This window comes from Perognathus longimembris, chromosome 17 (assembly GCF_023159225.1).
Source record: "Perognathus longimembris pacificus isolate PPM17 chromosome 17, ASM2315922v1, whole genome shotgun sequence".
Taxonomy (NCBI): Eukaryota; Metazoa; Chordata; class Mammalia; order Rodentia; family Heteromyidae; genus Perognathus; species Perognathus longimembris.
The window spans coordinates 23862767-23890023 of record NC_063177.1 but is presented as its reverse complement, the minus strand read 5'-3'; the positions used below and the strand labels follow the sequence as shown (position 1 = coordinate 23890023).

Sequence of the window (27257 nt, the reverse complement as noted above, 5' to 3'; positions counted from 1 at the left end):
CTTTAAACACAGCCATTTTTCTGCATTGGGAACACTGAAGGGGAAAATAAAATAGGGTACATTTTATATCTTCTAAAAGCCCATAATGTCTGTTCTCTGCTACTGGAATAATGTCAAGGAGAGTTGTATGTCAGGAAAGGAATAGAATTAAAGTAACATAGTTTTAAAATCCGCCCGTATTTTGTCTGCATGTACATTTTAGTTAAAGGTAGGTTAACACCTACATCCTAAGTTCATGCCATATGCCATCTATCTTGAAAGATGGAGGAGGCTAGTGTGTCTTCCTTGAATCCCCCACTAGGAAATAGATGATGAAACCCTTTTGTACAACTAATATACTGTAATGGGAGAATGAGGAAGGGTAGGGAACAGTGGAGAGGAAGGAGGGAGGGAATGAGGGAGAGAAACAGCTGATAGATGGGAGGAAACCATCCCGTGTTTTGAACAAGGAACAGAAGGATCTGAACTGAACTTCAGAACTGCTTTTGTTTTCTTTATAGAACACCCATGCCAATTCTAGTCTATCAGGGCACATTCAATAATAACAAGTGATTTTTGATGAGCTAATTTTTTTTTTGCTGGTCCCAAGGCTTGAACTTAGCATCTGGGTGCTGTCCCTGAGCTTCTTTGTGCTCAAGGCTAGTGCTTTACCACTTGACCCACAGTGCCACTTCCAGCTTTTTCTGAGTGGTTTATTGGAGATAAGAATCTCATGGACTTTCCTTTCCAAGCTGACTTTGAACCATGATCCTCAGATCTCAGCTTCGTGAGTAGCTAGGATTGCTGGCATGAGCCACCCAGTGTGCTCGACTTCGGTTTAATTTTTAAAAGTAACCTGCAGTACTTCGGTCTCAGAACAGTCAATTGTCTAAGGAACTAGATATGTCAGAGGAAGCAGAGTGAGGAAAAAAGATCAGTGAGCTTGATTAGAGCTGACAAAAATTTATCCTGATTCCACCAGCTAGCAGTGCTTGGGCCAGTTACTGGATCAAGCCCACTGTCCTAGGTGTTCCCATTTGTAAATGCAAACTGACTTCCATATGGCCCTCCTGGGAAAATCCTCAGAGCAGCGAGCCTGCTACCTGCAGCAATGTGCTGTCCAGAGCCCCAGACTGTGTGCTCAGATGAAATTTCAGAAACTGGCGATTGGGAGCTTTCTGGGCAAGGGCTCTAGGGTGGCAAAGTTCCTGAAGTAGGGGAATGCAGTTTACCTGTCCCCATTCATCAGCCCATGATTGAAAACAATCTGTGGGGTGCCCCATCCTCCTTAGGTTGCAGTTGATTGTGGTTGGCTAAGGCTGAGTTGTTTGGGAAACAGTCTTGCCAGCGTGAGTCAGCACGGTCCTGCAGGCTCTGTTGCAATCTTGCTTACCAGAGAGATATATCCCCAGGCGGCACCATTCACTCGGCCTGAGCGCCACCGCTGTTGGTTCAGAGACTTTATCAGAAGATGGCTCCAGCCACCTCAGCCGGGGCAACTAGAGGCAGCTGGCTTTCCTCCGTGGCAGTGTTTTGAAACAGGCAAAATCAGGTAACATGCCAGACTGTTTTCTTTATTTCTATCAGCTAGACTTAGCCCTGGATAGACACTGGGAAAATCCTTAGCCTTTAGAAGTGAGTGAGCCAAGGCTTATCACTTTAGTTCTTGAAGTCAGACCATATTTCTTTTGGGATCTGGCTGTGGCTTAGACCTAATTAAACTACTGATTATATAAAACTTAAAGAAGCCAAATATGTTAATTACACAGCTTTATCCTTTTTTTTTTTGTTGTTGTTCTTTTCTGTGTCTTGTGAGAAACAGTTTGGTTAAATTAAACCACAAAAGGAAGATAGGTGACCCCATTTGCTTACCTTCCTAGTAACTGAATACTGAATTGTAGGGAACACTGACTTACTGTGAGCCTCTGCTCTCTTCCTTTCTCAGGGATTGTAAAGAAGCTCCCCTCACTCTTGATTCTGCCAAGCCTCCTGCCCATCTCTATTGTGCTTTTCACTTTTAAACTTTTAAACTATTTAAAAGTTACATTTAGGGCTGGGAATATGGCCTACTGGTAGAGTGCTTGCCTTGTATACATGAAGCCCTGGGTTTGATTCCTCAGCACCATATATATAGAAAAAGCCAGAAGTGGCGCTGTGGCTCAAGTGGTAGAGTGCTAGCCTTGAGCAAAACAAAGCCAGGGACAGTGTTCAGGCCCAGAGGTGAGGCCCCAGGACTGATAAAAAAGTTACATTTATTTATTTATTTATTAATTATTATTATTATTATTATTATTATTATTATTATTATTATTTTGGCCAGTTCTGGGGGCTTGGGACTCAGAGCCTCTTGAGCCACAGCGCCACTTCTGGCTTTTTCAGTTTTTGTGGTGCTGAGGAATTGAACCCAGGGCTTCATGGATGCTAGGCAAGCACTCTACCACTAAGCCATATTCTCAGCCTAAAAGTTATGTTTATATCTCTAGGCAGGTGAGCTTCCCCTCCCCCTAAGGTCAGAGTGTGTTTCCTTACAGGTACCTCTGGTGGGATGTGTTCTCTCACTTACTGTATATGTGAACCTTCTCTGATACCCCTACAACAATTGATTTCAGCCCAGAACTCCAATCTACCACAAAGCTGCTTCATACAAAGATTGGATGAGTCTCTAACCATAGGGTAGGGGTACTGAGAATCCAGGTTTATTGGTACATAGTAGGTTTTCAGCACAGTCTATAGTGAACTTCCCCAACTCAGATCCTTTCATACACCTGTTGTCATCTTGGGTCCTGCCCCAGCAGCCTCTTTACTCTTTGCTGAAGATCCCCAGTAAACTACTTATCCAACCCAGTGTCCCACTTTCAGCCTGTCTTAATCTCTTCCTAGCATTTCACACAGTTGAGCCATTTATCCCCTAGCAGTACTTTTCATTGCTCCTCTCCTGAGTTTCCAGAGTGTCCTTCTATTATTATTACTTTTCACCTTCTCTTTTGATTGTTCCATAAATGTGGAGATGTTCTATTCCAAGACTATGCCCTCCCCAGTGCCTCTAATGGTCTCAATGAGTCCATACATTCAGCTCTCCTCACTATATGTTTTACTGGCCCAGCAGGCTCTTCCAAACTTCAGATCTTGGTTTCCAACCAGACAAATCCTGACTGCCCAACTTGACACACCTACCAGGCTGTTCAAAAGACATCTTAAATTCACCTTGTACTTAACAACTCATTATTTTACCTACTGTCTTCTCTACCTGTGTGTGTTATTGTATGTTTGAACTCCTAATTATATCCACCAAACTTTCCTGTTGATTTTTCTTATGTTCACATCTTGTAAAATATGCTAAACCCATGGTTGCTTTTCATTATAGTAGAGTACTGCTGGATGTGAGGCTTTTCTTTATTTCTCCACATTGTGGCCTTAATTTATCTGAGATAAAAAAAAAAACTAGACATTTTCTTTAAATATTCCAATGGCTTAGAATTTTGTTTGTGAGTATTTTTAGGCAGAGTTTACACTCCTCAAAGATTACAGAGATGACCATTCCCAAAATCTTAACATTTTATTTACTTTGCTTCCAGAAATTTGATGTAAACTCCTGGTTCAAACCCTTATCAAAGGTACTTTGCCACTTCACCTTAAGTCCTTCTCTGCTCCTGTCTTCTGTATATTGTTGCTCAAGTTATCTTCCTAAAGGCCATATCTAATCCTTTCATTCTTGGACTTTTAGGATAGCATTGGTTCTCTGTTTGATACTTAGCTAGATTTGTAAACTCCTTCAGATTTGACCTTGACATGGTAACTACTATAATCCATCTTGTCTTACTCCTTCATTTATTTCTCTGCTGTCCACTCTTACTTTCTTATTTACCCTATTCTTTGTTATTTCATGTCCCTTTAGGGCTTTTTTGTCAGTCCTGGGGCTTGAACTTGGGGCCTGGGTGCTATCCCTGAGCTCTTTTGTTCAAGGCTATCAAATGCCACAATGCCACTTTTGGTTTTCTGGTAGTTAATTGGAGATAAGAGTTTCACAGACTTTCCTGCCCAAGCTGGCTTTGAATTGTGATTCTCAGATCTCATCTTCTTCACTAGGATTGCGGGCGCGAGCCACCAGCACCCAACTAGGGTGCTTTTTTTGTGTATGCTGGTACTGGACTTGAACTCAGGGCTTAGGCATTGTCCCTTGGCTTTTTGCATAAGATTGGTGCTCTACCACTTGAGCCATAGTTCCACTTCCAGCTTTTTGGTGGTTAGTCAGAGGCAAATGTTTTTTGGATTTCTTTGCCCGGGCTGGCTTTGAACTGTAATTCTCAGATCTCGGCCTTCTGAGTAGCCACAGAGCCACTGGTGCCTGGCTCCAGGACTGTGTCTTTTCCCATGATCCTCTCTTCTGTACCCACCCCCAGGACTCTGTACATGTGAAATCTTTTTGAACCTCTTCAGGTAAAGTTGTTCTTCCTATTTAGACTTCAACAGCTCTGTGTCTTTCTCTTCCACTAGACTGTCCAGTTCCTTGACTGAATCACATCTTTTGTCTGGAAACTGGCACATCAGAGATGTGAGTTTTCAGGGTCAAACCAGTATTCTTAATGTCCTTATCAGTCTTTGAAATATTAGAAAATCCATATGTTCTTGTTAGATGGATGGTTTTGATTCCTCCTTGGTGAACTTGAGCCTGTGCCTGCTTATCAGGTAACTGCTCTAGATTACTTTGAGGACTTAAAGGGCTTGCTGAAGTCTTGTCCACCATTTTTGTACTGCTTTACAAAATTATTTCTGTATATCATTTGATTTGATACCTACAATGACCCTGTGTTGAATAGGCTTTTATTATTCCTGTTTTACCAGTGGTCATAAAGCTAGTTCTAATATAGAAGTATTTATTTTGACAAGACTCAGAAAACATTAAGTAACTGGTTGGTCTCTTTGTATTTAAATATATCCCAAATGGTATATTTTGGGCATATGTAATTGGTGCCTTTTCCCAAAAAGCAAGTGCTGAAGACTGTCTTTAACAAGGACACTTTAGAAGGAGGTTCTCAGAACTCAGGCTGACTGACCTATGTAAAGGCCCTAGTTGTGGATAAGGACCCAAATTGCAATTAATGCTGCCCTCACTCCAACCTCTTATCCTGTGTGCATAGTGCATATTCTCATTCTCTGTCTCTGTCTCAGTCAGTCAGTCAGTCAGTCAGTCAGTCACTTACTTACTCACTCACTCTGACTCTGAAATTGAATCCCAGGCCTTGAGCATACTAGGCAAGTGCTCTTCCACTGAGCTACTCCCCAGTTTTTATCAGGCTTTCCTATTGTGCTTCAATTATCTGGGCATTTGTTAAAATCAGCCTTTATGCTGGAGTGTCAAACCAGGTTGATGAATGAAGAGAGTCAGCACAAAGTGAGTAAGCTGCGTGATAAGAAAGATGAGAAAAGTTCTCATGTTATTGTAGTACATAATTAATCTTTGGAGCACTTCATAACTTTGGGGGATATATTTGGAACTGTGTGAAATTATGAAAAGATGAACTATCAGGGCTATGAAATAATCTCTATTAGACATAAATGATATTTAATTTGGGTGCCCTCATACTGAAGAGGATACTCAAAGATGATTAAAAGATTGAAAAATAGGTCTTGTCAGTATAAGTTTAAAAGGGAAAAATGAAAGATTTTGGCCTAGAGAAAGAAAAGCTGAAAGGATAGTGTGATTATTATCTTTAAGAATAAGAAAGTTGCCAGGGGTAATTTTATTGTTTTTCATGAACTTCAAAGATCTTAGAGGAAATGTGCTTAAATTGAAGGAACAATGTTGATGGAAGAGTTTTTGATCATCAAAGTTAGGAAAATTTTAATGATTGTTAAGGAGAATTTTTAATTTCCTTGATTCCATTTATTTATTACTGTGTAATAAACTATCCAAAAGCTTTTGGTATCATAAGGATGATGATCATGCTCATGACACTATGGACTGCTTTGCTCCATCTGATGATATATGAGCTGGAGAATTCAAGACAGCTTCTCTCACATGTCTGGGGCCTTGGTGCTATTTGCTGGGAGATCTTGGTTCTCCTCTATGAAATCTTGTTTCTTTCTTGGCCTTTCATTGTTTAGTAAACCATCTCAGGTTATAATAGATGTTACAGGGTTGGATGTCTTCAGACCTGGGCTTTGGGACCTTGTCATCACTTTGCCTCATCCTTTTGGTCAGATTAAGTTCTGAACAGCTCAGACTCAACAGGTTGGGAAATGGGCTTCACCTTGAAGGGTAGAGTCTCCATTCTGCGAAAAGGATATGCAGTGTGGTTGGTATTCAGAATTGCCGCCAACTTTGGAAGTAATTTACTAATAGATTGTAGTTATTTTTCATGGGAGACAAATCAATGCATGTTTATTGAATAGGTAGGTGGGCATATGATTACAGATCTAGCTATGTACCAGTCATCTGAGAGGTTTTATTTTTTTTACAAGCATAGGCTCCTAGGTACTAGACATGTGACTCAGTGTCTCCTGGGAGTGTTGGTTCAAAAGAGACACCCGGTGTTCTTTTTTTTTTGCCAGTCCTGGGCCTTGGACTCAGGGCTTGAGCACTGTCCCTGGCTTCTTTTTGCTTAAGCTTAGCACTCTGCCACTTGAGCCACAGCACCACTTCTGGCCATTTTCTACATATGTGGTGCTGGGATATCGAACCCAGGGCTTCATGTATACGAGGCAAGCACCCTTGCCACTAGGCCATATTCCCAGCCCCTTCACCCTGTGTCCTTCTGTTAGTGAAATGAGTACAGGGTGTGGACAGCTCCATATAGGTGCCTTAATACAGGCCAGCAAACCTCTTCCTTGGCTCACCCCCCTGCATGGCATGCCATGCAGTTCCTGCATCTCATTCAGTTAGCATATCCTTAGAACAACATTTCTGATGCCGCTCTTATTTTTTTTTCTCCTCATAGTTTCTAGCACTTTTCCTTCATAGTATATTTTAGTGTACAATTAAATGTGTGATTATTTGACTTGTGTAGTAGGTAAGAATATGTCTCCTTCACTTCTCTTATGAAGGCCTGCTTCATAAAAGGTACTTAGTGTTTACTGAATGAATAAGTGGTTGATTGATTGCATGCATGAATGAAGTAATATTTGGATTTAGTTTCAGCAAGTGATTGGAATTTTGGATAGGTAGAGCAAATGAATGAGAAATCTGTTGTTCTGAAGTGGAAAGTGTATCTCATATTGCTCATTTAATTTCAGGATTGGAGGAACTGGTTTGGAAAAAGTTGAAGGGTTAAGTTTTAAATTTACTTACTGTGCTAAATTTGAGGTTTGAGATACAGAGCAGGCATTTAGAGATAAAGCACTGAAACTGAAGGGTGAGATGGTTGCCAGATACTGAGATTTCAGTTACCTGACCATATACTGTGGGATCCATTCTTTCAGCAAATATAGTGAGACCCCACTATGTGTTAGACAGCTATAGAGCTGGGAGAATGTTCCAGCCAGAAAAGGAACCACAGCATGCAGTTTGAGGGCAATAAATTACTGTTTTCAAGGAATTGAAAGGCAGTGATGGAAAGCTAGAGTTGAGGTGAATGAGGAGGAAAACATCTTGAGGTAAGTGTGGAACCAGGCAGAACCCATATCACTTGGGAACTTTGTGAGCAATATAGGAACCAGCCTGGGCTTGACTCAAATACAGGATGCAGCCAGACACCAGTGGCTGACCTGTAATCGTAGCTACTCAAAAGGCTGAGATCTGGGGATTGAAGTTTGAAGCCAGCTCAGGCAGGAAAATCTGAAACTCCTATCTTAAATTTAACTACTAACCACCAAAATTCTGGGAGTGGAGCTGTGGCTTGTGTGGTAGAGCACACCAGCCTTGAGCAAAAGGAGCTCAGAGAAAGTGCCTAAGCCCTCAGTTCTAGCCCTAGTACTGGCACAAAAAAGTCTTCTGAGTTTTCTATAATACCCAGGAATAGAGAAGTAAAGAAGGAGAGGAGAAGAAGAAAGAGTTCAATAAATCTGGAAAGAGCTTCAGTGCAAAAATGTTGAGTTTCAGTGGATTGTATTTTAAGTTGTGTTTGAATTTCATTCTTATGATAAAATGCCGTGGTCCTGTGTGATGCAAGGTATATTGGGATATGAGGGGAAATGTAGAAGCGGAAAAAGTGAAAATTTTGACCTCTAGACAGAAATGGATAAAGTGCTTCACCACACTTCACAGCTGGGGATTTGGGAATGGAGGAAGGTGGGGAAGTATAGGAAAATATACACCTTGGTTTGTAGATTGGGGAGGAGGGCATTAAATAGGGCTGTTCTGAGGGGGTAGCAGTCTAGTTTCTAGGGAAGGTCCCTTAGAATTCTGGTTACAATGTTCCAAGTTTGGTATTGGGTCACAAAATGATATTTTGTTGAGTACCTGGAAATGATCAGTCTTTTGGAACAGGATTTTATTTGGGCTTACGAAGTTGAGCTCAGAACAGCACACCAATTTATCATGAAATAACTAATTAGGTAGGGGAGTATTGGGGATTGAACTCAGAGCTTTGTACATGATATATCTCCAGTACCAATTTAACTATTTTAGAATGAAAAAATCCTTTTAGCAGGATTCTAGGTTTTGCTAGGCTATTGCTCTTCAATTCAAAGAGATCTGGAAAATCAAATTTATAAATATCAATCTTGCTTGGTAAGCATAGAATAAGTAATAAGATATGATGGTTTGAGCGAATATAGTTAAAAAAAGCTAACAATATTGATTGCTACTGTATGACTGATACTATATTATACATTCCATGTGTCTAGACCACCATTTAATCATCCAGCAATGTAGGCACAATAATCCTTAATTCACAAGTGAGGAAACTAAGATACTATTCAAATTGATAAGGAGTAACTGAGATTTGACTCTAGGAGCATATACCACAGCTGCTATCCTATTCTGATCCCATTTAAGCTCCATGAAATAACCCTGTTGTACCACAGAGAAAATGATGTGTCAACTAGTGACACAATTTCTCTGCCTTGGGCAGTTCTGAAGTGAAAATTGGCCCTTATATATATTTTTTCTAGATATTTCTTAGCTGACCATTCATTTGATGTGATTACATCAAATGTGGTCACTTCTCCTCTTCCTTTTTTTTTTTTTGGCCAGTTCTGGGGCTTGGACTCAGGGCCTGTGCACTGTCCTTGGCTTCTTTTTCCTTGAGGTTAGCACTCTACCACTTGAGCCACACTCCCATCACTTCTTGCTTTTGGTTTGGAAGATATTCTCTTTGGAGAGTTTACACATTGATTTTTTTTTTTTTGGCCAGTCCTGGGCCTTGAACTCAGGTCTGAGCACTGTCCCTGGCTTCTTTTTGCTCAAGGCTAGCACTCTGCCACTCTCAAGGAGCCACAGCGCCACTTCTGGCCATTTTCTGTATATGTGGTGCTGGTGAATCGAACCCAGGGCCTCATGTATACAAGGCAAGCACTCTTGCACTAGGCCATATCCCCAGCCCCTACACATTGATTTTGTACTGATTTTATTACCTTAATTTTATAGGTCAGGGTTTTTAGTTTCCTCTAGCTTCTATATCATCAACTTCCCCTTTTCCTCTTCCTCGTCCATAGGATTTAAATTAAGAGTCTACCACTGATTTCTGACCTCTCACTCTGGCTTCAGTCCATTGAACTAGTTTAGCCATGGCTCTCTGGATCACTAGCAATTATTAATACCATCCCTCCGTTCATGCTTGCTTCTTTCTTAGATCAAATTCAGTTCTTTGCCGTGCTCACATGTCCTTGACTTCCTACTGGGGACCTTTGTTTCTGTTCTGCTTTCTGCTTAGAATATATATCTTCCCTTGAAGCCTCTTTTGTCTGACTCATCACTGGAAGTAGTAATCACCTCCTCTGAGTCTTCTAGGAGAGGGTTCTCTTTTATGGCTCCTTTATGGCACAGTACACTTTCTGCTGTGCATTTCAGTGGCTTGCCTGTGTGCCTTTATGCCTCTTACTGGATCATCAAGTGGATCTGTGTGGTTGACCTTTGTCATTTCCCCTAGGGACTCATTCAGTTCCATGTATATAGTAGGCATCCAGTGTCTGCCAGATGAATGAATAAGCCAATATCAGGTTTAAGTTTCTCACTAATTTGTTTTCTCCTCCCCCTCCTATTCCCTTTTTCTTCCTCTCTGTTGGGCTGACTTACTTTGTCTTGCATCAACTCCAGCTTGGCTTCACTACTCCCGTCGCTCATCCAGAAGTTAGCCTCATTCTTTCCCCATTAACAGTCACTGTTGGGTGTGCCACATGCCACTGGTTAGATTTCCTCCATCCTCCTGTGCTTCTAACTAGCCTGAGAACTGAGTGGTGATTATATTAGATCTTAATAAAAAGAGCATGTATGAAGAACAGTCCTTAAAGTTGGTCAGAGTATTGCTTTCAGGAAAATTTCTGACCCATGTTTGAAGGGAAAAGGGGAAAAAACAGAATCTTTGGGTATTAGATCAAGGCATGTAATAATCACACTATGAGATGTGTGGGATGTCAGAGGCATTTTATTTAACCAGAGAAATCATGCAGGAAGCCACAGGAACTTCCGCTGACTGCTAATATTGAATCTCTGAACTTTTTTTTTTCTACAGCTGGAAGAAACATTAGATTACTTAGTCCAACCCTACTATTATCCAGATGAGAAAGCAGACACAAAGAGGCTAAATGCCTTGTTGCCCAGCATTTACTCCTAGCTTTCACTGTGGTCTGGAAACCACCAGCTCTTTGAGAGTGGCAGAAGTTAGTCCCTATGCAGAGACTTCTTACCCACCCTGTAATGCTGCTGAGGACTGCTGCAGTTCTGAACAGTAGACTGTCTGGGTGATTGGTAGAAGCTGAATTCAAGGCAGTGTGCAACATGGGAGCTTTGGAACCGTCCCAATCACTTCCTTTCTGGAGTAAGGACCTCTGCTAGTAGAGGGAGACCAGCTGACATAAATCTGTTTTCTTCCACATTTGAAAAAGGGCCAGGTTATTAACTGTAAGAATATTTCCATTTTTTTGTGGTTCTTTTTCCCAGCTTTCCTATTCCAAGTTTTGTTTCAGATTTCATTGTTTTAAACTTCAGTACCGTTTATGTTAAGTTCTTACTGCTTACTGCAGGCCAGATGTTGTGATGAAGCATGAGACATCCAGAAAGTGTCTTAGGAGACTCAAGATTGCTTGTGGTGTTAGTTAGGCAAATCTTTGACCTTGTTCAGAGGGAAATGGGTCTTATTGTTAATGCACTACTGTCCAGTGAGCCAGCTGTCAGCAGATAAGAAAGGTTACCTGTTTGTTGAAACAGGTTGACCTCTAGCACTGTTGGCTCAGAGGGAGCAGCACTGTAAAGAGATCAGCCCTAAACAGAAGGTGATACAAACAGGATGTGTTAGTCTTCGCTGTAACTTGTGTGACTGTTTTGAAACTTGGTGTGGTTAAAGAGACAAAACTTGGTCAGATGCTGGTGGATCACGCTTGTAATCCTAGCTGTCCAGGAGGCTGGGATCTGAAGATTGTGGTTTGAAGCCATTCTGGGCAGGAAAGTCCGTGAGACTTATCTCCAATAACCACCAGAAAACTGGATGTCAAGCTGTGGCTCAAAGTGGCAGAGCACTAACCTTGAAAGAGCTCAGGGACAGCCCCATGCCCAGGCCCTGAGTTCAAGCCCCATGATTGATTAAAAAAAAAAAAAAGTTAAGCCCCATGTGATGGTTCATAACGGTATTGCCAGCTGTTACATTGAGCTTTATAGCAAATTTGAGGCCAAGACTTTTAATATTTGAACTTGCTTGAAGAAATCTGTTTCTGGTTTGAAAAGAAACTAACTAGTCCTTTATTGCCCTTGCCTATAAACATATACATGTCTTTCTTCTGGGGACCAGGCATGGTGGCTTTCCCTAGCTTACCCTATATTGAATTACATCCCTATGGCTTATAATGAAAATACTAACCTGACTTTGATCTGTTACTTTTGGTAGGGGTAGGATTCAATCTGTGCTTTTTTTTTTTTTTTTAAATAACAAACGGTAGGCTATAATTCAGAAGCCTTTTAAATAACAGGTTTCTTTGCTTATGTTACAGGATTTCTAGTGCACCTTTGAGTGTTTTGTGACCATGCTAGTTTGCAAATTACTCTGGAGCCTTTGTGCATGTTTTTCTTTTTCTTTTTTTTTTTTTGTCGTCTTTGAATTGAAATTTTCCTTGGATACTAGAGGCTGGATCTAATGCTAGCTGCTCAATTGTTTCATCCCTTGGCAAGTCTCTACAGAGGCGATTAAACAAATAATTTGCTTGGGGTCACTCAGCTAGTAAATGATCTTAGCAGCCCCTATTTTTTGAGCCCCTGCTTCTTTGCTTTATTGCTGTGCAGTTTGCTTTATTACCTTCATTAGGGGACCAAATCGGCTGGCTGTGGGGTGACCACCTGCAAGGAGTCACCTTGGGATTGTGGATTATTACAAGTGCTTGGGTTATTTTCAAGCCAGCTCATTCTTCTGGCTTCAAACCATAATATGCCTTGGCTGGGGGAAGGGTGTGGGAGGGTATGCTAAAAAGAGGGAGGGGAATGAATGGAAAGAGGAATGGTGGACAAATATAGCCATAATACTCAATATACATAAAATTGAAAATTGAACTAATTGAAACTTCAGGAGATGGATGGGGATAGGATAGATGGAATGAGGGAAGAATGATGAAGAGGATAACTCTGATCAAGATACACTGTACTTATAAATGGACATGTTAAATTGAAACCTTATATATTATTATGAAGATGATAGTAGTTTAAAAAAAATGACCCTTATGTGCAGATGAAGTTCTTGATAATGATTTTTTTTATTGTATTCCTATCCTAGCCACATTGCAAAGACTGTGTATCCTTCCACTGTGTTCTAGGAGCAAATGCATAAAAGAGGAAGTGAGTAGGGAAAAGGGTGCATCTCCTGGGGGTGGTCTAGTGGCTTTGCAAGTGACAGTAATGAAAAGAGCATTCTCTCCTGATATTAGCACAGGCCTCTTTCCTTAACTCTGTGGGTGGGGGTAGGGGGGTTGGGAGTGAGATGTTGTATATTTTGTAGATGGATAGAGATATGCAAGGAACCCAAAGACCAGATTAAGCTCAGGTGTTCTTTGTAAGGGGAGAACACCATAGGAACACAAAGTTGTTTTTTGGGTGGTCTTCTTCTTCTTCTTCTTCTTCTTCTTCTTCTTCTTCTTCTTCTTCTTCTTCTTCTTCTTCTTCTTCTTCTTCCTCTTTTTGGTGGCACTGAGTGAATGAGAAATATCCCTTCATTTCTGCTTCTTGGGATGGATACTGAGTGTGTTGCATCCTGGCAGGAGCAGAAAAATCGCAGAAAGTCAGTGTAATGTTCAGATTGAGATCATATGTCAAAGCAGGCTAAAGGTCTGTGGGAGGAAGAAGGCGCTTTGTCTGAACCCATCACATTTATCAGAGTCCTGTCTGTCTGCAGTGCAATGCGAGCGTTTAGGGTGGCCAGGTTGGGTGCATGGGGGGCAGGGGCAGAGGTGGGTCTGTTTATTCTTTTCTCACTCTGGTTAGAAAGAAGAGTTGAAGCACTTAGGGAGATGGGCTGCAGTGAAGAAGGATGGCAAATTGAATCTCTTTAGCAATGGGGGTAGAATTGGAAAGAAACTTAATAGCCTAGGCTGCAGGGAGGAAACCCCACTTCTGTGCACCTGAGAGGTTCCTCAAGAGATTAATGTAAGAGAGAGTGCTGGAGTGCTAAGTGGCTTCATGGGGGCTAGAGCTCAAGCCTCAAAACAGAAAAAAGGAGGAGTAATATATAACTTAGAGTTGGTGGCAAAGACCTGGGATCATTCAGTTATTGGGAGGACTGACCCTGATTAAATGTATTGACATGTCTAAAGAAAGGGGAAAAAGCAGATATAGGGTGGAAAGCATTCGAATAGAGCAGATCTGTTTAGTCTCTGAAAGAATCTTTAAGCTGGGCACAGTGGTGTGTGTCTATTATAATCCCTCCTAGCTACTTAGGAGGTTGAGATCTGAAGTTCACAGTTTGAAGCCAACCTTAGGCAGAAAAGTCTGAGAAGCACTTATTTCCAATTATCAGCAAGAGAAAGCTGGACTGCAGGCATGTCAAGTGGTAGAATGCTGGCTGTAAACAAGAAAATGGAGCAGAGTACAATTCAAGTCTTAGGTCGGCTGGGAAAATGGCCTAGTGGTAGAGTGCTCGCCTCGTATACACGAAGCTCTGGGTTCAATTTCCAAGCACCACATATACAGATAAAAGCCTGGAGTGGCGCTGTGACTCAAGTGGTAGAGTGCTAGCCTTGAGCAAAAGGAAGCCAGGGACAGTGCTTAGGCCCTGAGTCTATGCCCCAGGACTGGCAACAAAAACAAAACAAATAAACAATTCAAGTCTTAGTATTAGCATCCCCGCAAAAAGAAAAGAGCTGGGCTGTGGTGGCTCATAAAAGATCTGGAGAATTGAAGTTCCAGGCCAGCCCAGGCAGAAAAGTCCATTAGACTCCACCTCCAAATTAACCAGCAAAAAGCCAAGTTGGAGGCATGGCTCAAGTGATAGACTAGCAAGTAAGCCAAGCAAGTCCAAAGCCCTGAATTCAAACACCAGTACTACTGAAATAATTAATAACAACAACGACAACAACTTTATAGCCAACTTTTACTCAGCATCCATTTTGTATTAAGCTCTGTATAAATGTATAATGCATTGCTTTAATCTTTTCAATTACGTTGTTTTGAGGAAATTAAAAGTTAAGGGCAGGATCTATGTTTGGGCACATTAACTTTTGGGCAGCCTGTTTTGGAAAGGCAGTTGCATCATTTTGGTTGTAGATGGAGTTTCTGTCTTGAAGTGCTTGCTGCCTTGTCCCAGGGTATAGCTCCAGAAACCCTCTCCTCTGGTCCTTGACTTCTGTTTTTGAAAATCATGGCTACCCATCAGTCAGTCCCTGTGATGGTATCATAATATGTAAAGGCACTTTCTTCAGGCAGAAGGTTCAGAAAAGCTTATCTGATGAATCCTGCTTCCTGCACTGGGGCATTGGGAGCCATAGCCTCTGTATACTGATAAGCTTCATTATCAATTAGTTTGGAAGAAGAATCCTACAGTAATTAAACTGTGGCCCGTTTATTCTTTTCTCAGCATTGTTCCAAGACTTTACTCTGAACTGCTTTCTTTCCCTGATTGACTTGCCCTTTGGGGCAAAATGCCTGGGTTGAAATGAATGTGTAGTAGGTTTTTCTGCTGCATTGTTCAATCTGTCATCTCCCCTAAACGCCACACTAAGAAGCAGCCATTTAATTGGTCAGATCCCGAGGGTGATATTTTGGCATGGCTCCATTGGTTAGAATTCCTTTTCCCTGAACTTCACAGCAGATGCTGAGATCCCTCTGCAGATATTTGTCATCCACTAGTTGAAACCAGGGAGTTTCCAAGAACATTTATAATTCGTGATTATTATGTATGTTTTTCAGTTGTTTACAACAGTTTTCACTTCAGGAAGAGAGCTCACTGACTGCTGGTGGGAAGTGAGGTCTCCCTTCTGTCCCCCTTATTCAGATTGCCATTTGAGTGCTTATCGCCCCAGGACCCTCTGGTGTCCTATTGCTCGTGTTGCTTGTCACCCCAGGACCCTTTGGTGTCCTGTTGCTCATGTCCTTGTGTTGCTTGTCCTCCTACCTTGCTTGAACTATATGAGTCAGGAATGACAGACCCGGTGTATTTGGTACAGGTCAGCTTTTATGATTGCGTACTTGTTTTCATGTTTTTCTCTGCAGTTCCCATTGTAGCACCCCAACAAAGGACTGATACCTCGCCTTTCTTTTAGGGAAATGGCTGGAAGTTACAGCCTGTTCTTCCAGGCTTTGCCTGTGCTGGCTCTCTGCTGCTCTGGTAACTGACAGCTTGAACATTTTTCAATACTTTTTAGATGGACAATCTGTTGCTGTGCTTTTCTTGTTTTCCCAGTAATCTTAAGACATTTCAAGAATTAATTTCAGCATGCCTTAGGTAGACATTTTAGTCCTAGATCTTTTCCATAAAGGTTATAGGTACTTAAAACCCTTAATTTGCTGATCATTGGAATCATAACTGTGGAGCTTTTGAGTGTGAATTTCTGTCCTTTTCTAAAAGCTCTATTGTTACCATAGTTAATAATTTGATGAGTAAGTGGCATTTATACTTACTGGCAGTAAGGCCAAGAATGGAGCTGTGAAATGGATTCATTCATTTCCTGTCTCACCTTCCACACCTGTGTAACTATGGGAGAAAAATACTGTCAGAAGAATGTATTGATTGTTAACTGGTGGGTGAGACACAGTACATGTTCATTTCCCAGGAGGTGGTCACCATGAGTTGCAGGCCTCTTGATGCCAGTACTGGGGCTTGAACTCAGGGCCTTGCAATCTTGTTTGGCTTTTTCACTCAAGGCTGATGGTTCTACCACTTGAGCCACAGCTCTACTTTTTCTTCTTACTGATTAATTGAAGATAAGAATCCCCTGGACATGTCTTCCTGGACTGGCTTCAAACCACAATCCTCAGCTCTCAGCCTCCTGAGTAGCTAGGATCACCGTTGTGCTCCTGGTGCCCAGCTTGCTTGTTTTTTTTCCTCCTGGCTCTCAGGCAGTGTTGGCAGGGGAGTGCTGCACAGATCCCCCGAGGAGTGAGTTGGAGGCACAGGTACGAAGATGAAGCTCTGGCAGGTTTCCCTCCAGAGGAAAATGATACATAAAGGGGTGGGACAGCGGTCCAGGCTGCCAAAACTTGGGGGAGATTCCTAATGCCAAAATAAGCTGGACATTTGAAGGACTGAAAGAACAAGGGGGTGGCTTGAGCTGAGAGCAAGGAGAAGAAAGTTGTGAGCCCAGGGATTGACAGCCACCCCTCTCCACTAGAATAGAGATGGGCAAGAATAGAAACTGATAAGTGTCTTTGGTATTAAAGGCTTTGTCTTCATGAAGTTGGGTGTCTATACCACTAACATCCTGAAATTATGCAAAGTAGGATTCAGATTTTCTACTAAATATTGTCCTTTTTTCAAAGTGTTCAAGTGTTAAGTATTGGCTTGGTACATAGGTACCCTTCTTGGCATTGTTAGAAGTAGGCAGGAATTGGTAGATATGTTGGTGGCTTCCACAGTCCTCTCTGCCAGGAAGTCTTGGATGACTAGTGCTAACTGTGGGTAGTGTAATGGTGCAAGCAGCTCCCGCTTCCTGTAGGACCTCAAATTAGTCAGAAAGTTGGAGGCACATCTGTTAGACCCTTAGCTGTGTGACCCTGATCTGTACCTCAGGGCCCAGTTTCTGTATTCATCAAATGAGCATTTTATTTCTAATTTTTGTAGGATCAAATGGAACAGGTGCAGGTCAACTCACTTGGCACATATTAAGTGTTGTACAAAATGTTCTTTAAAAAAACGTAATTTTAGCTGGGCATTGGTAGCTCACACCTGTAATCCTACCTAGTCAGGAGGCTGAGATCTGAGGATCGCAATTCACAGCCAGTCTAGGCAGGAAAGTCTGTGAGGTGAGACTTTTATCTCCAATAAACTATTCAGAAAAAGCTGGAGGTGGCACTGTGGCTCAAGTGGTAGAGTGCTAGACTTGAGCAAAAGAAGCTCAGGGGGGCTGGGGATATAGCCTAGTGGCAAGAGTGCCTGCCTCGGATACACGAGGCCCTAGGTTCGATTCCCCAGCACCACATATGCAGAAAACGGCCAGAAGCGGCGCTGTGGCTCAAGTGGCAGAGTGCTAGCCTTGAGCGGGAAGAAGCCAGGGACAGTGCTCAGGCCCTGAGTCCAAGGCCCAGGACTGGCCAAAAAAAAAAAAAAAAAAAAAAAAGAAGCTCAGGGACAGTGGCCAGGCCTAGAGTTCAAGCCCCAGGACAAACAAGCAAAAGAAAAAAAATCTCTCTCTCTCTCTCTCTCTCTCTCTCTCTCTCTCTCTCTCTCCCCACATATGTTTTATTGTTATTATTAAGGTATGTACAGGTAATGCATACATTTGTCTTTTGGACAATAATACTCCTTCATTTGACTCGTTTCCCCCTCTTGTCCTTGCCCACAAGTTGCATAGTTCATTTTCTACATAGTGTATACTGAATACCATGTTTACTTTTTTTTTTTTTTAAATAAGGTTTACACCTGTAATCCTAGCTACTGAGATCTGAGGATTGGAACTTGAAGCCAGTCAGAACTGGAAAGTTCGTGAGACTCTTTTATCTCCAGTTAACAAGAAAAAATTGGAAGTAGATATGTGACTTAAGTAATAGAGTGCCAGCCTTGAGTAAAAAACAAACAAAAAACTCAGGGACAGTTCTCAGGCTTTGAGGTAAGGCACAAAAAATAAAAACAAAAAGCTGCTTTTTTTTTTTTTTTTTTTTTTTAGGATTAGTTGGAGGGCTGGGGATATGGCCTAGTGGCAAGAGTGCTTGCCTCGTATACATGAGGCCCTGGGTTCAATTCCCCAGCACCACATATACAGAAAACGGCCAGAAGTGGCGCTGTGACTCAAGTGGCAGAGTGCTAGCCTTGAGCAAAAAGAAGCCAGGGACAGTGCTCAGGCCCTGAGTCCAAGCCCCAGGACTGGCCAAAAAAAAAAAAAAAAAAAAAAAAAAAGGATTAGTTGGAGAGGAACTTGAGAAAGCTCAAGTCTGAGTAACTCTAGTTTTTTCTTGTTGCTTAAAATAACAGAACAGGAGATTATCTCACTCCTGAAGCTTCAGTCCTTCCTATTAAAACATAACTTCTGGGAGTGGGGGAGGAAGGAGCCTCTAGGGCTTGGCCTAGTGTCTTTGAAGTCATTGATGTCTGTGTACAAATAGGCTCATAGTTGGTTTGGAGGAAGGCAGCTCTGATCTTCATTAACCCCACAGTTTACAGTGCTTCCCATTTACTGCATGTCTAGCCTACCCTCTACTCTTTATGGACGGCTGGAAGCCCTGGAAAAGGTATGATCTCTTTATTCTGAGCACCTCTCTGTGGTCAGCTTATGAGGGGAAGTTTACTGTTGTTGGTCTGAAGCTCAGAGGCAACTTTCTCAAGTACATTCACTCTGGGTGAGAACCAGGATTTAAGGTCAAGTTTCATGGATTCTAAAGCAAGTTAAAAAATGTGGGGACTTCCACCCTCTTCCAAACTATTTAGTCTTCTAAAAATGTAACCCTCAAAACTCTCATCTAGGAAATATGCATTGCCCACATGCAGTGGACTGCCTTGGAGGACAGAAAATGTCTGGATTTAAAGGCTTTGGAAGTGTTTTTCCCCTGCTGAGTTCCAGTCCTGTGAAACAGCTCTTGTTTATGCCCAGCTCATGTACCTCATGAGCATGCTGTTTATTCTGTCTTGGGTTCTAAAGTTCTACCTCTGTGATTTAGATGTTCTGAATTCTTTATTCTGAGGTAAATATTCCAAGAGAATCTCAGCATCAGAGAGAACATGCCAGTTGTCCCCATGCCAACACCTGAGACCAGTTGGTGATTGGGCTCACTCTGCAGGTTGCCTACTTACAGGGCAAATCATTGTGGTGTCACCAGCATTTGAAATCCTCCCAGGGTTCAGAGTGATGCCTCAAGTAGGTTTATTGGAAAGTTCTACTTGCAACCTGAACTTTTGTGTTAAATTTTAACGATTTCAAAGGAGTTCAACTTTCCTGCACAAGTGGACAACTTATTTTTAAACCAAGCAAGCAGCCTTATTAGCTGAGAGATGATTTTAAATCTAAGGTGAGTTCTTAGGAAACAAGTGATTCTTTGTCACTAGGTGGTGTAATCAGCTGTTCCCAGCCCTGCCCCCCCACCCCCCACAGCCCCATGGGTAAGCAGAGGAAAGACATTGGGTTGCCCAGCTCATGGTTGCTGTGAAACTTGTAGGCCATTTTAGAATTATAATTTATAGTTTAATAACTTACTTAATGTACTATCCATCAAATATTTATTTTTGTGTGTGTTTGTGTGCCAGCCCTGGGGCTTGAACTCAGGGCCTAAGCACTGTCCCTGAGCTTTTTTCCTCAAAGCTAGTGCTCTGACACTTGAGCCACAGCTCCACTTTCAGCTTTTTGGTGGTAGAGATAAAGGACTCATAGACTTTCCTTCCTGGGCTGGCTTTGAACTGTGATCCTCAAATCTCAGCCTCCTGTGCAGCTAGGATTATAGGTATGAGCCACCTGTGCTAGGCTCCAAATACTTAGTATTGATTAGTTGGTTACTTTCCTTCCCTACTTACCCTCTAACATGGTAGGTCTTATCTTTCATATAAATGAGGAGAAAAACTCAGAAAGTATAAGTAAACCTGTCCAAAGCTAGCAACCCTTCATTTTTCACAAAGGAATTTTTCTCTTGTCACTTTCTCACCATAAAAACTGAGGAAGTACTTTGGCCCTATGGGGAGATAACTAGTACATGTCTCATCAGCTGTGCTGATGAAATATGAATGTTGTCTGACCTTAGTCTATTCATTCCAGAAAGTATTGGGGTGTCTACTATGAAGTTCGCTGTGCCAGATGCCACAGGTAAAAAAAAAAAAAAAAAAGAAAGAAAAAGAAAAAAAAAAGAAGATAGATGATATTTCTGCTCCAGGAGGTAGACTGTACATCAAGTAACAATTTTAACTACAGATTGTGAAAGTTCTGAAGGAAAGCAGAAGGCTGGGGCTGGGGATATGGCCTAGTGGCAAGAGTGCTTGCCCCGTATACATGAGGCCCTGGGTTCAATTCCCCAGCACCACATATACAGAAAATGGCCTGAAGTGGCACTGTGGCTCAAGTGGCAGAGTGCTAGCCTTAAGCAAAAAGAAGCCAAGGACAGTGCTCAGGCCGAGTCCAAGCCCAGGACTGGCAAAAAAAAAAAAAAAAAAAAAAAAAGAAAGCAGAAGGCTAGGCAGAGCCTGTAAGGGGTGGGTTCCTGCAGACGCCAGGATGGGAAGGAACAGAGAAGGCAAGAAGCAGAGCTGCAACAGAAACTTGGGAGGCCATTCTTTGTCCAAGAGGCCACAGTAGACTGGAAATAAGGCAGAGCACTGTGTCCTTGTCCTCATGGAATTCTTATTCTGAGTAGGGAATACAGTTCAATACCAGCTAGTACCAGCTACCATTGTGCATGAGATTAGAAAATGAAAGTGAAGCTGCAGGTCAGATGACAAGATGTAGCTAAGCATGCTTCCCAGGCACTAGCTATGCCTAGGCAGAAGGACAAATGGCAAACGCAAAGGCAGGAGTGGGGGCTGGGGCAGGGTGGGGGTTGGGATGTAGATGTAGCAGCTGAGAGACGAGGGGTCAGCCCACTGCTGGGGTACAGAGATAAAGAGTTGAATCTTTAGCCTAAGAAAGATATTGGAAGCCACCTGAGTGGTGGATGGAGAGGGCAGCTCACAGGATCCTGGTCTCCCAGCTTGTGAGAATGGAGGGAAAGAACCAGGGAAGAGGCTTTGAAGCAGAGGGAAGCCAAGGGTGCAGAGTTCTGGAAGCTAAGAGGTGAGAAGAGGGGAGGGTGTTTGAAGAGGAGGGAAGAAAGCAACGGTGCAGAGAAGTTTGAGACAGAGACACGTCATAACTGTCTTCTTGGAATTCGTTGGAGACCTCGGAATGCAGGCAGAATGGTTGGGTAAAGCTAGGCTGGAGAATGTTGTAGATACGAGGTTAAGGAGCTACAGTCACATGTTTGGAGAGATTTTTATTTGGAGCAAGCAGAGAAAATGAGCTTTCATGGGAGAGTATGGTATTGGGTCAAAATGGTTTCCTTTGTTGTTTACAAGTTATACATATTCTAGGTGGTTTAAAAAACCTTCCCATATAAATTTACTGTTCAAGAGGTATACAAATTATCAGTGTAATTTAATGAAATCTCACAAAGAAAACATATCTATATAATTGGCATCCAGATTAAGAGATGTTACCAAAATCTTCTGTGCACCCCACCCCCCCCACCATTTCTTATGTATTAGCCTACCCCCAAGGGTAACCTGATTTTTCTTGTAGCCTACAGAGCATGGGTTTCAAGGCCTGGGGATGTAAATTCAAACCCTGGCATTTCTATCTTCTGGCTGGACTTTTATGGCAAGTTATTCCTCTGAACTTTAGTTTTCTAATCTGAAAACAGGAACAACTAGTGTATCTTGTCAGGATCGCATGAGATAAAGGACCTAGTGTGGTGTGGCAGATTATGAAGCATTCTTCCAGTAGAGAATGACCACCTTCCCCATTGATTCTTCATATTCAATAGGGAATGTCAATTATTTCAGGGAGGCTTAGCTAAGCCATATTGATAGTCCTTCATAGCATTTCCCTCAAGTCTTCACTATTGTACTTTAATTGTTTTTTAAGGATAATATACAAGATGAAGCTAAGCCCATTCTGTATTAACGATCCCTAACTTTGTGCACTTACAGCATAGAGACTGCCAACCATTCCAGGAATGCATTAGTGACAGTAGGTGTGCTGCCCTCAGTAAATGAGAGGACTGTAAGGCTTGCCAGCTCCATTTTCTGATTATCCACGTCAAAAGGTGGTAGTATGTGCTTGTAATCTTAGCAGGATGGAGACAAGCAGAGAGATCATTGTTTGAGGCCATTGCTAGCTATGGTGGTGTGTGCTTGTAATCCCTGCTACTTGAGAGGTATAGGAAGGAGGATCTTTGCTAGCAGACATTCTATCACTTATACCACACTCCTGGCCCTAGATAGAAGGATCTTGGTCCCAGGCTGTTTCTGGGCATAAATATGAGGTTGTTATAAAGTAACTAAAAGCAAAAAAAGGCTGGTATGTGTGTGTGGCTCAAGTGGAAGAACACCAGCTCAGCAAGTATGAGGCCCTGAATTCACATGTAGTACCTGAAAAAAAAGGTCACAACAAATTACTCCTGAGGTTTGGGCCATTTTAATTAGGCAATTTAGAGGTATTTGTAAAGTCTCGTACAATGAGTTTCCTATAAATGTGTTAGTTGCATGATGTATCTGTCTTGGAACCTCCTTGGTGAATAATTAATTAAAATCTGGACAGTTTGGTTGAAAGCCTTGGTGCCTTTTTGCCTTAGTTTGGGGTGATCAAGCAAGATAGTTTGGGAGTTGTATTGCAGATTGGTTTCTTCCCATAGCCTTCCCAGGAAATCCAACAGCCACTGACCCTCTTTATTTTCCTTGGGCAAGTGAACAAATGGAGAAGTTGTTTTTTAAATTACTTAGGAATTTAGGACCTAATGGGGAGAAATAGCATTATCTTCCCTCTTGCCTCTAACTATGATGCTTCCAGTGCGCAGGGGCCAGTCATTGATCTTACCCTGCGATTATCCCTGCAGATTTCCTGATCAGCAGCCATGTCTCCCAGGAAACTCCAGCATAACTCTCTAGGTGACAACATGCCCACACTCCCTCCCTCTTCTCACTGGGCTCTTAATCCAGGAATAAAGACACTTTCCTTCTGTGCTCCAGCCTGCCTTTGCCACCTTTCTCCTCTGTATAGAGGCAAAATGGAAGGTTTTGGAAAAGCCCAGTAGGAGAGCAGTCCAACTTTTTATGAATCAAATCCCTAAGTCCCTCTTTTCAGCAGGGTGAGAGCAGTTTGGGAAAGATTTCAAGTCTTTGGTGGAGATGCAATGCTCCATCTTCAATTCCTGTCAGTAGGAGCTTAGCAGATAAAGTTTTTCAAAGCATGGTGATTCTGGGTGCTGCTGGATCATGCCTGTAATCCTAACTACTTAAGATGCTGAGTTCTGAGAACTGTGGTTCAAAGTTAGCCTGGGCAGAATGTCCATGAGACGCTTATCTCCAGTTAACCAGCAAAAAGCCAGAACTGGAGACATGGCTCAAGTGGTAGAGCACCAGCTAGCCAAAAAGCCCAGTGAGGAGGAGTTCAAGCTCTGATACTGGCAAAAAGTGAAAAGGGGGTAGGGTGGGGTTTGGTGGTGGTTTACCACACCCCATAATTGATTGGTTCTACCTGTAGTTCTTTAGCACCAGAAGTGGGGTGCAGGCCTGGGGGATAAACTACACTGCTTCTAAGAGACAAGCATTCTACTTGGAATGTTAATTTCATGACCTCTCACCTGGAAATTGTCCTGAATACAGGTGCTGTTAGGCTTGGAGCTTACCAGTTTGGCAGCAGAGTACTCTTAGCTGACCACAGTAGCAGTGGTTTCTTTTCTGGTATTTAAAAGGTTATTAAAGATAGAGCAAAAGCTAGTGGGCTGACTTTCACCTGTTGGTTAGGCCCAAGAAGTCTCAGGGATTTTTAGCAGAGACTCTTGTTGCCTCCTCCTTTCCCAGTCACTTTCTGACACTCAGAAACCCAAGCAAAGACTTCATCTTCCACCTGAGTGTGGGGCCTGTGTGGTCACAGAATGGCAGGTTTCAAGCCTCAATGGGGCCAGGTACCCCTTTTCATGGACATTCAGAGGAGCCCTTGGAGAGGAGGGAGATAGTGGGGAGGACGCTGGGCTCTCCTAACTCCCAGCCTAGGAGCCACCTTCCTGGTGTTGGATCAGGGTGGCAGAGTACAGCCACAAAGTCTATGCCTATTCCAAGTCCTATGCCTACCCTGGCAAGGGCCTCATCCCTTCCTTTATGGTATTCCCAGAGCCCTCCCTAGCTGTTGCTTCCCAAATGCCACAACATAGGGCCTCCTTGTTTCCTACTGATGGTGCCTTACCAGCTGGGCTTCTTCATTCTGGCAGAATCCTTACCTCTTAGGGAAAATTTTACAATGTGTAGAACGCTCTCTCTCTCTCTCTTTCTCTCTCTCTCCCAGAGTGTATGCTAGGCAATCACTCGACCTCTGAGTTACAGGCACACAAAGGCTTATTTTCTTTTTGTAGCTAAATCTTTCTTTCATTTGTTCACCTTTCTGTTGATGATACACTTCTCTTTAGTTAACTCTCTGCTTCTTCTCACTCTTACTGCCCTCCTGATTGCTTCCTTTACAATTCTTTACAATTGCTTCTCTTTTGGGCTTTCCTCTGTAGTCAATGAATATGTCTACATTTATCTTAATGACGCTGGGTCCTCTTTAGCTCTGCCTTCTTTCTTTCTCTCTCTCTCTCTCTTTCTTTCTTTCTTTCTTTCTTTCTTTCGCAGTTGTCTTGTTGTGTGTGTGTGAGAGAGAGAGAGAGACAGACAGACAGAGAGACAGAGACAGAGAGATACTGTGGTTTGAACTCCGAGCTAGGTAGTACTTTACCACTTGATCATACCCACAATCCTTTTCGCCTTAGAATTTCATGTAGTGTCTCATTTTTTTCCTACAGGCCAGCCTGAAACTGTGATTGTTTTACCTACAGCTTCCAGCATACCTGGAATGGCAAGCATAGGTCACCATATTTAGCTTGTTGGTTGAGATAGGGGTCTCTAGTACTCTTTGCCTGGGCTGACCTTAAATGGCGATTCTTGCCAGGAACCAGTGGCTCAAGCCTGTAACCCTAGCTATTCAGGAGGCTGAGATCTGAGGATCGTAGTTTGAAGCCAGCCCAGGAAGGAAAGCCTGTGAGACCCTTATCTCTAATTAATTACCAAAAAGCTATTACTAGAGCTGTGGCTCAAGTGGAGAGCATTAGCCCTGAACAGAAAAAGCTTAAAGGACAGTGGCCAGGCCCTGACTGAGTTCAAGCCCCAGGACCCCCTGGGCTGGCACAAAAACCAAACAAAAATAGTGATCCTCTTGATCTCTGCCTCCTAAGAGGCTAGGGTTACAGGGATGCACCATTATGCCCAGGCCATAGTTGATCCTTGAAAAAATTATTCTATAGTCTTGGTAATTCTCACTTCTCACTTTCCAACCTGTGGTTATCAGTTAGTGTCTGTTTCTAAACTGCTCAGACCAAGAGCATACTCATACTTTCCCAAAACTAAGTCCTCAGGATTTTTTGTGTTCCTCTTTGCATTCTCTTCTCTGGGTCATTTTTGAAATTCACAGTGCACTTCAGTTCTCTCCCTTCTGAGTGTCCTTCCTGCCTCAGTTCTATAGTTCTGTTTTCATCAGCTTGCCAACTAGCCAGCCTCTCTTCTGCCCAGACCATCCAGTCCCACTCCGGTGCCATAGACATCCATTAAGACAAGACTTCCCACCTTTGTCTTCAGCCTCCACATGTATATGTGGACCCACCAGCACACACTAGCATGTTCCAGGTCGGTCTTACCCCACCTGTGCTCTTCTCCACACACCGCACATGCGCCCTCCTGAGACCTTTATCCCAACAAATGATTCCACTAGTTATTTTGGCATGTAAATTAAGGAACTCGGATTTATCCTGGAGCTTTGTCTTTCCATTATTCTATTAATTTATTCATATTTTGGAGATACGATCTCTGTGTAGGGAAGGCTGACCTTGAAGTCTCAGTCCTCCTCCTGCTGCTTCTGTCAAGAGCTATCTGCTCTAGCTCTTACTCTCATGTCCTTGCATCTTGCCAGTAGGACTGCTGCAGCCTCCTGCTCCTAACCCTTCCCTTGCAGGTCTCTTTTTTCCACTCTGCTTACTGCTCAAGTGCCTTCTGACAGACAAGTGAAATCATAAAACCTAAACCACTGCAGATCCCCCTGCCCCACGTCCCACTGCATGTAAAATAAAGCCCCAGACTTTACCCCAAGAAGCAGGGTTTTTCACGGCTCCTTGTTTACTGTGTCAAATGCTGGTCTACCCATACCCACCACTCCTAACCCAACCAAGCATCTTCTAGTTTCAATGTGAATGCATTTATTTCTTCTTCCAAATGTCTTCTTTTCCCAGCTTTTTTTTTTTTTTTTTTTTTTTTTTTTTTTGCCAGTCGTGGGCCTTGGACTCAGGGCCTGAGCACTGTCCCTGGCTTCTTCCCGCTCAAGGCTAGCACTCTGCCACTTGAGCCACAGCGCCGCTTCTGGCCGTTTTCTGTATATGTGGTGCTGGGGAATCGAACCTAGGGCCTCGTGTATCCGAGGCAGGCACTCTTGCCACTAGGCTATATCCCCAGCCCCTTTTCCCAGCTTTCTGATAATTTCTGTGTATTCTCACTTTGAGATGTGGCGCCTCACTTGAGAAGTCTATCTGGACATGCCTCTTGCCCTTGTCGAGCTGCATTTCCATCATTGTGCGCCCCTTCCCCCGCCCCTGCACAGACCTCTGTCAGCACTGGCCACCCTCACCTTTCATTTGTGGGTTTTACATTTCTAGTTTCCTGGTAGACTGTGAACTCCTCAGAGCGATGGCTATACCACCCTCACCTAGTGCAGGGAAGGGAAGCTGCACCAGGAGAGCTTTTCATAGTAGTTAATGAATCACCCCTGGCCTGGGCCCCTTCACAAGGGACAGGGAAACTAAA

General features: G+C 42.8%; 1 protein-coding gene across 6 annotated transcripts in view; it reads left to right on the top strand.

Moving 5' to 3' along the window:
* Rffl (ring finger and FYVE like domain containing E3 ubiquitin protein ligase) overlaps positions 1-27257 on the top strand; it is a 73111-nt gene that overhangs the window by 27621 nt on the left and 18233 nt on the right. For 2 of the 6 annotated variants that reach the window (XM_048366280.1, XM_048366278.1), the window contains exon 1: positions 20431-20490. The exons of 1 other annotated variant lie outside the window; for it this stretch is intronic. In XM_048366280.1, coding sequence (XP_048222237.1) covers positions 20463-20490 — 28 coding nt within the window. In that variant the 5' untranslated portion in view covers positions 20431-20462. Of the gene's footprint in view, positions 1-758; positions 1532-20430; positions 20491-27257 lie in introns of those variants that run through there. 3 more of the 6 variants (XM_048366279.1, XM_048366281.1, XM_048366276.1) reach the window with 3 other exon arrangements.